The sequence below is a fragment of the Leptodactylus fuscus genome, chromosome 6 (genome assembly GCF_031893055.1).
Source record: "Leptodactylus fuscus isolate aLepFus1 chromosome 6, aLepFus1.hap2, whole genome shotgun sequence".
Lineage (NCBI taxonomy): Eukaryota > Metazoa > Chordata > Amphibia > Anura > Leptodactylidae > Leptodactylus > Leptodactylus fuscus.
Genome location: NC_134270.1, coordinates 134,980,663 through 134,990,232, shown reverse-complemented (window position 1 = coordinate 134,990,232; position 9,570 = coordinate 134,980,663). Strand labels below are relative to the sequence as shown.

The 9,570-nt window shown below is 41.0% G+C and overlaps 1 protein-coding gene across 2 annotated transcripts; it reads right to left on the bottom strand.

Annotated features, from left to right (window-relative positions):
* Positions 1-5,875: 5,875 nt before the first annotated feature.
* Positions 5,876-9,178, bottom strand: ARL4D (ARF like GTPase 4D). 2 transcript variants are annotated; one of them, XM_075277284.1, is made up of 2 exons: positions 9,085-9,178; positions 5,876-7,177 (listed from the first exon to the last, which is right to left on the bottom strand). In XM_075277284.1, exon 2 carries the CDS (start codon positions 7,064-7,066, stop codon positions 6,464-6,466), a length of 603 nt encoding a protein of 200 aa, XP_075133385.1. In that variant the 5' UTR covers positions 7,067-7,177; positions 9,085-9,178; the 3' UTR covers positions 5,876-6,463. The 2 variants fall into 2 exon arrangements, with proteins under 2 accessions (XP_075133385.1, XP_075133386.1); XM_075277285.1 differs by lacking the exon at positions 9,085-9,178 and adding an exon at positions 8,418-8,809.
* Between the last annotated feature and the right edge of the window lie 392 nt (positions 9,179-9,570).

Below are 9,570 nucleotides of genomic sequence, written 5' to 3'. Positions count from 1 at the left end.
CCTTTAGAAAGGCTATTCTTCTCCTATCTTTCTTTTTCTACTCTGTGCCGCCATTTCTGAGAATTTTTGGTTTTCTTCTTTATGCAAATGAGTCTTCAGAAAGCACAGGGGGTGTCCCTTGTGCTCAAAGAAGATGCTCTTCTGAAAATCAAGCGCTGCCTCTTTCTTATTCTGCAGACACCTCTCCACTGCATCATCAGCCGCCAAGTCTCTGTTCAGGATCCAAACCCACGCATGCTCAGTCGGCTCTGGCATGTTGCATTGAGTAAAGCTGACTGCGCATGCCCATTCGGCCATTTTCCGTAATGGGACGGACATGCGTTAAAATTTACAAATATGGACATGCTTTAAAGCTTACAAATACATATATTTGCAAACACATTTGACTTTTAATTGTCTACAAATTTAACTATATTCATGGGAAAAGCCCCTTACACAGTTGTTTATAAAGTCAGTGGACTGTCTATGAAATGTAATGATGTGCTGGTTCCAAGAGAGTCTCTTCAATGCTTTCACCACCAGAGGATGAAGGACCCCCTTTATTAACTGAATTATCCAAAATTAGGAAAAGTTGTCTCCCTTTTTTAAGAAACAGCACCTCTCTTTTTTTACGGGGCTGCGTCTAGTATTGCCCCTGATACCAATAACTAGTCTGAGCTACACAGAGTCTATGGACAAGAGAGGTTTCTAATCAAGGAAAACTCCTTTAACTTAGAATTTTTCAATAATTTATTTGGAAATGGGTTTTCTAATCCAGACAACCCCTATAAGGCCGTGTTCATACAGGTCAGTTTGATGCATTATGTGTTTACATGCTTGTGCCAGAAATTCCGACAACTGCTGCATAAACTTTATGATATAAGAACTATACAATAGTCCGTCTTCACCACATTTATATTTGACAATATGGGACAGTGTTACTGGTCAGACTACAACTTCTCGAGTTAATGTAGCTATTCATGTAGGGTATACGTAGGTCACACAGACATAAAAGATAAATACTGTGAAATGGAATCCATGACCCTGCAGCACAATGTAAACAGTAGGGTACATATACATATCATCTATAATACATAACACATTGACTAGTGTTTGTTTGAAAGGTTCCCTTAGACGTAATGGACGTATTCTATTTATAGAAGAGGTCACAGGTCTGGCCGAGGGCGGCTGTCTGCACAAGGCTTTTCTGGAGTGCTTCATTTTTCGGTGGATTTAATTTAACTATTCTTGTCAGTGAAAGTGCAATATAAATTCTGGAATATGAATATTTAAGGGGTCGATTTCATACTGTGCCATGTGTTGAACATTACATATGGGCAAATTCTATATGGACGATAAGGCTAGGGCTACATAGTGACTTTGGTTAGAACTTTTGCCATGTGACCAAAGTTCACCGGGTCATCTTGCAACTTTTTCACTCATGTTAGTGAATGGAGTCACGTTACAAACCCAAGGGTGTCATGACCATGACTTATAGTCGTAAAAAAACTTGAACATTGCTTGACTTGTTTGTAACGGTCGTGAGTAAAGGAGATTTTTGGTCGTGCACAAAATCACCATGTAGCCTAGTCTTAAAATTCCCTAACGTTGCAAGTTGGGCAGTATGGTGGCTCAGTGGTTCGTACTTTTGCCTTGGAGCCCTGGTTCCTACCAAGGACAACATACAGAGTTTACAAGTTCTCCCCATGTTTGTGGTTCTCAAGTCCAGTTTCCTCTCACACTCCAAAGACAGACTTACAGGGAATTTAGGGACTCAAGGGGGAGGAAAGGCCATTGGGTGAACAAATATTCACGTACAACTCTTTAAGGTGTATGGGGTCCTTAAAGCTATAATATTACTGTTTTGTCTACCCAACATAATAAAAGTAATGTGTGGTAAGTCAGGCACAAGCGCAACATACAGATTCTGTACCTATGTTCATATGCCATAAGGTCACAATGGCAACCTCGGTGCTAGTAGAAGACTTCCACAAGACTCTACGCCAATTGAAGACTTGCCTACTAAAATTCTGGTCCATACTTATGCTATATACATCACAAAACATATCTTCTATGCCACATGTTTCATTCCATAATACATAGTACTTGTGCTGTGAGCCCGAATATAAAATCTGCGGAAAGGCTCCACTACTACATGACATGTATCATGGTAGTAAAGAGAGTGCCTGCAGGTCCATAACATGCCATGCAGAGCTTGCACACGCAACTGTGCCGGTTGCATTAACCTTCGTCTGAAGTCACTGACCCAGATTTACTATTGAGGTTATGACTAGACACATTTTGGTGCATTTAGTTTGGGCTAAAAATTTTTGACTTTCTAGACATGTGGGTGTAGTTTCTCGGAAAAGGGGATGTGGCTTAAATGTACCCAAAATCTAAAAATACGTGAGATTTATCATCAGTCACTGTGATAAATCGGGTGCATTTTCAAGCTGCCTACACAGTTTACATTGTCTAACTATAGTGAATCTGGGTCACAGCTTTGTTATCACAGATAGACTGGTTGTGGGCATGGGCATTTGTTATCGCATTGCCCATTTGTGCATCAATGCCTGGTTAGGATCAAGAAAGATCAATTTGAGCATAAACAATTGTCTTATATAACCCAGGATTTATGAGGTTCTAGTATCTGAATGGTTAATGGCTCTTACCAGCTTTTTATTCCCTAAGATACCCTGGAGGAAACATTAGCCGCACACCAGTTACTGCAGCAATGATAAGGAGAAGTATTATTTGCCCATTGCATTGTGGTTTCTGTGGGAAAGACATTAATATGGATGAGGATGGGACAGTAACAGACTGTTAGCTTTGCTTTTAGCAGTTGTTCCCGGCTTGGATGTAACTTAAAGACTCATTTTTATAACAAAGTTCGGCAGCGACTGACCTGATTAGAGGTCGGACATGTCTCATTGACCAAGGCTGTGACTGGATACAGGAGAATATCACAAACCAGGTTACAAAAATCAGACACCAATGTATGCAGACCACCAAAAAATAAGGCCACCTGTGGACTAAGATAAAGTTTTGGCTGTAGATTGCCCTATTACATAAGCATTACCAATTCTACATTAAGGATCCATTATTTCCATCATTGGATATTTATTTCTCTTGCCTATATGACGTTTACAGACGTCATCACTCACTGTCCCCAGTTGGAGTATTGGAGGAAACCCATGCAAACATGGGGAGAACATACAAACTCCAGTCAGATTTAACCCTATACCCTATCTGTTAGTCACCTAGTATGATGCCAGCCATACACAGGAGAGAAGCGTCAGCTAAAGGTGAAATGGACATGATCTGCTCCTTCCCCCCATGCTTTGGTTGTGCTGGAATGAGAAATTGGGCAACTTACATTTCAACATGTTGAACTATTTGTTCCTGCAGGAGATAAGCTTCTCCTCCCGACATTGAATTAAGCATATATACTCAACTAGAGTTGACAGATATAGTGGTCAACAACCATGACAAGATGACAGATTGTGCCACAGATGGATACCCCATTTAGTTTTCCTTGTGTGCTAAGTGAATGGACCATCCATAGAGGATGTCATAAACAGAAGGTACAATAACAGCAGTGACATGAATGTGCAGAATTTCTTATATCTCATGTACTTATAAATATGTATCCCAGGAATTATTTTAGTTGTTTAAGTTGTTGGTGAATTATCAAGCCAGTCACTAAAGGGATATTTTGTGTGAACAAATAAAAAGTTAAATGATGTGGTTAACACAAGTAATTTTGGATTCCCGTGTATGGACAGGATCCCATAATCTTTGAGTTCTTCAAAATTAGATGTAACGGAAATTGACAACATAATTCCATCAGGTTCTGTGTTGTCCATACCACACACAGTAGATTGTAGAGATTTCACATGAATGGTATTGCTGTCAGGAGTTACATAAACAGGTATTCCTATCAATAGGATATTCCCTGAATACATTAAAAAAAATGCACATTTGAGACCTTGAGCATAGGGCCTTGTCTGTTCCCAAAAAAGAATGGGAAGGGGCCACACGTGCGTCTCTCTATTTACAGGAGCTATGGACATAGGCAAGCATGAAGAAGAAATTATTGACGGCTTATCCTCCATCTGTACAGAATATATCCACATCCACTTGTATCTGCATCATAAACTTTGTTGTCACCAATGAATGTGCAGGATCGACCACTACAGGTTATTTTTCAGTGACTCCATACCAAACATGGGATTGCATAAATGTTAAACCTATTATGTCACAGTTTGGGCCCACCAAAATATCATTCGGAAATCTGGTCAGGTCAGTCCAACCCTTGGGTGGTACATGGCAATAGCTGTGCGTATTGTCCATGTCCTGTAAACATGGATTGGAAAAGGAAATAGCCGTCACTAAAGTTCATCTTCCTGCCAACATGCCATTCTCTCCCAGTGACTCACTAATCTCCTTTCATGTTAACCAAGGTAGTAGTGAATGGATGACACATGGTTCTCTTACGTGAAGATATGTCGTGTGAGTCTCACAGCATTCCAGCTGTATACTTGTTTGCGTTGACTGTGGCATCAAAGGCAAAGGTCAAACTAACACAGTTCCCATATAATCTGTAGTCTTTACAGCCACATGGGTTTACATAGGTTACCTTCAGGCTTCTTTTTTGGCAGTATTGTTGGAAACAACTGGTCAGGGAACATTGTACTAATTACCGAGAGACTCATCATTTGCTACATTTGGATGTATCTTGAGGACACTTGGGTCTTCCTTCTCCTGTGGAATACTTGCTTTTACTTGTAGACGTGACCTGTGTCCACCCATTCAGTACAAGTGAAAGCCCAGTCAGGTCTACACAATGACTTTGACCACAGTACACATCACAGCTAATGAAAGGGAATGCAGTTGCATTGTGATCCACAAGTTGCTGCAATTATTAAGGAAACTCCTACACACGATGACGTACCATACACTGCGAGAAACGTTTCAGATATTATCTTTATTTGTCCCTTTCTTCTGCCGGGACATGTGCAGGTCATAAATCACCTTTTCACAGAATGTGTGCCATGAAAGTTCTAGTGGATTCCTGGGAAAGGTGATGTCATGTCACTTGTGGGTTGCAACACAACCAAGTTCACTTACGTGAGCTGTGAAGCAGACAGCGTGACACTGCGTTCTTGGACATGTTATAGAGGGTGGAAATTATGTCCTGCACAGTAATGCTCCGAACCAACCCAACCATTCGGAATATGTGGACTGGTTCTGGCAGCCAATTCACCAGTCATGGAATATCCATTAACATATACATCACGTTAAAGAACTCCTATACGAGAAGTTCCCAATCACAAGTGTTTTTCTGCTAAAGTCGATTTTTTTTTTCTTTATAATACAATATCAATTAGGTTTGCTTCTTTATATATAACTTCCTGCCCAGTCTATAGACATCTACAGATCCCCAATTATATGTCACTTTAACTACCTAAAACATGACCCCCATCTTCCAAGCACCATGAAAAAACTAAAAATAAAGTGTGTGTGTGTGTGTGTGTGTGTGTGTGTGTGTGTGTGTGTGTGTGTGTGTGTATATATATAACATTTGCTTCCTCTATATATAGAATATGTAATTCACATCTGAAGATTATAACCACCAAACCCAGAACTGGTTTAGCAAGAATGTGTTTACCCACTACATGATTTGCATTGTGAAACGTCCAAGGAAGGGTCACAAGGTATCATTTATTATTACGCAGTTAATGCAATAAAAAAAAATTACATAACTACTGGTTATGTCACCATATATAATGCAGAAGATATACGTGTGGATTCAGTGTTGATGGTGGGAACCACCCGCCCCCACATCTTTATAATCTTACCCAAATATTCGGTAAAAACACCACAAAAAGACAGATGCAGTCTACTTTTCATTTATTTACTATAAATAACTTAAGTGACCATCCTACAAACATATACAAGGCTTGTACAAAATAACAAAACTGTTCATTTTGTGTTAAGGAGACTTGGGATTACAAAAAAATACCCAAATACTCTTAAAAAATGCTAAGCGATAGTGATCAAGTATATAAACAGTATATGCTACCCCATGTCTTTATTAAATAAGTAAATGTCCCTCATAGTTCTGTCTTCACGTGCACAGGACAGCCAAGGCCATTGGACGTTGCGTGTTCTTAAAAAACAAAACCGTGTTCCGTTTCTACAAAACATCTTTCTCCCCGTGTGTCCATATCCTCATATCAAAAAAAAATGTACCGCTAAATAGATTCATTCCAATTTAAATGGATTGCATGTGAGGTTGTGCTGGCTCCTTCAGCGGACGTGCTTTTTCTGAATGGTGATGATTTTACCAGTGCGGCCATAACCAGTAACAAGACAGCCATAGTTCATTTGCTGGCACAGTAGCAAGGTGGAAACTTCCATTAAAACAGTGAAGTTCTCCTCTATTGATATGACACCTAGAAGGAAAATAAGGAGAGCGCGTTCACCGCTTCTTTTTGCTGTGTCTCAGCATCTTCTTCCTCTTTAGGATCATGTCATAAAGTTTCTCAAGTCCTTGATGCAAACCTCGGCCATCCACCGCACTGCAGCCCTGAATGTGACTCAAGGTAGAAGTACCAAGTTCATGTAGTGCTAGTAACTTTTCCACCTCCGTTACAGAGAGTGCATCTGCTACGTCTTGTTTGTTGGCTAAGATTAGAACAGGCACACCTTGGTTTTCAGAAGTCCTGGTAATTTTGTGTAGCTCCACTTTGGCCTCCTCCATCCGTTCTTGCTCTGAAGAGTCCACAACAAACACCATACCATCAGTCCTTCTGGTGTAGGATTTCCATAAAGGTCTAAGTTTCTCCTGGCCACCTACATCCCAGACTTGGAAAGTAATTGCTTTGGAGTTCCCAACTGGGGCCTTTATCTTTTCCATATTGAACCCCTTGGTGGGAACACATTTGACAAACTCCTTAAATTTTAGTCTGTACAACAAAGAGGTCTTCCCAGCAGAGTCCAACCCTATAACCACCACATGTAGGGTCTGAAAAGTAGGTAGAAACGAAGTGTTGGGTGCGATCTCGGTAAGATGATTCCCCATGGCTTTTTAAGTGTATTATGTCTTGAGCACTTTTTAAAGATGGTACTTGAGTTCTTCAAAGGAGTCACATAGCAAAAGGGGTAGGTGAGAATGCCACTCTGAAACGGTTATCTGGAAGGGAAAAGAGAGGAGACCATTAGTCAACATCTGGCACTGATAAAGAAATAATTAAAGGAAAACTGGAGGACTTGAGAGAGAACATGCAGGGTAAAAAATTAAGTCCCCTCCCCCATTGTTACAATGCCTACGTGCAGAGACTACAAAGAGTCTTTCAACCAAACAAGTTCAGATTTTGGTCCCTTAGAAGTACAATGTAAGGTTCAACCTCCTAACCACTACTTTATACAGGGTTGTTTTAGAACCCGTTTGCAAATATGATGAAATATGAGTATGGCGACTTTTACCGGGCTGAGGTCATTGTTTGCAGAAGACTTTGCACATGCAAAGTTCTTTGAGCAGGTATGGAATATGCACAGGCTAGCAGATTACAAACCTTCACAACATTCGCTTCAAACAAACAAAAACGTATTCCGTCATAAAAACAATCCTCATCAAAAGTCAACTGCAGAACCTCAAAGACAGAAGACACCAGGACCTACAACATGGACTTGAATCCCACAACCGGCTTGTTTGCATGAACAAGGTAAACAGCAGACAAATATAACCCGTGTGTTTGCTGTATCCAAGGGCAGCAGTGAAGAGTATATTCTCCTTGTTACGCCTTTGAGAAAGCTAATGTTTAACAAATTTACTCTGTCCGCTCTACAGAGTTCAATGGGACACCCTGGCACATCCGAAAAAAAAAAAAAAGAAGCCATAACCGGGATTAAGGGCACTTTGCCGGAAAGACCATCCACATTGAATTGATAATGCTGCGGGCTCAGGTGCCCTTTAGTCAATAAAGCCAGTCAGCTGTAAAGAAAGTCTGCAATAAACATCAATGACACAACTGGAAGTCACAATAACACAGCTTAATGGGACGTAGTACACGAGTCAATATTTTGCAAAAGCTTTTAATTTTATGGGTGGGTCGTGCTCTGGGGATCTAAGAAAATGCCATATAACAGTATGAGATGTCTATGTGCTAATGCAAGAGGATGCAGAGGGGTCTTGGGTTCAGATCTACAGAAGCTATAGGGTTTTTTTGGAGCACAGTGCTGCAAAATATACCGCCCCTTAAATTTTTACATATGAATTACCTATGTACCGACTATAGCAGGCGATGATTATTTCAATTTATTGAAGCAGCCCCTTATTAAATTACCAGCCCTGATATGAAATCAGATTTCTGCAGCTTGTCCCGATGATCCGCACCATTAATTCATGAAACAACCAACAAAAAAAAACCTACACAAGTAAATCCCACATCATCCGTCTCCTGTGTAAATCCCATCGCCAGACTGCCATAGCAGGATAAAACCCAGATGCCCAGCTGTAGCAGATAATTCTATGATCACAGTCCTCCCTATACGGCTATCCGCCCCACAGCTATACATAGTCAGAGGTCTTAGGAGAAAAACAGCAGTATAGGATTACCATCCGCATCACAGGGGGAACACTCCCAGAAAATCCAGTCACATATGTAGAGACTCGATGCCAGGGGTGCAAATGCCATCCAATAGTACCACATTGCACAAAACATGAATTGCCATCCGTAGTGGCAGATTATTATTAGGCTGTCACAGAATGCCCCCCTCCTAGGGCAGAAGCCGCAAAATGGTGCATGGCATGGGCTGAGTTTGCCGCAGGCTGGCATTAAAAAAAATACACAGTGCTAATATTTAATATAAAATATACGTAAATAATACAATATTTTAATTAAATCTATTATATTTAGTGTATTATACCATGCAGATTACAGCTGAGTGTATGTATGTGTATAGATAGATTATACATATTGCAGGAGTTACCAGTACAATTGCAATCTCCCACTTGCAAAAATATCATATAATAAGCAATGACAATGCTATTAAAGGGCATGTCCAGACTAGTGATAAAGATAACGCTGTGATATTTACCTTGTTCTCTCTCAGCCCCTGTGTACAGATATCCGTATGTATCCAGCACTAGAGCCCTCACACTCATGCACTAAGCTCCAATCCCAACCACAGCTGCTTCAGCTCTGCCCCGACTCCACAACCTCCCAAAGCCTTACCTTCAGTCATGTGACGTCACGACTAATCCCCGCCCCCCTGTTCTCTCCCGCCCAGCCCTCTTAACCCTTCGTGTGCAGGGTAGTTGTGGCCGTGTGAGGAGGCTTTTGTTGTTATGAAACGGGGACACAACATGACTATTCATGATGGGACTTCCATGTCCTGTGAGGGGAACATGGCGCCCAGACTGGCGGCAGAGTAATGAGGTTATAGACATGTAGTCACACCTTGCTGTGTATTGGCCGTGCAACCACAACTCCCAGCAAACTCAGAAAACCGCAGTGTATAGCAGTGCTATAATGAGAGGACATCTCAGACAAGCGCAGTGTATAGCAGTGCTCTATTAGGTCA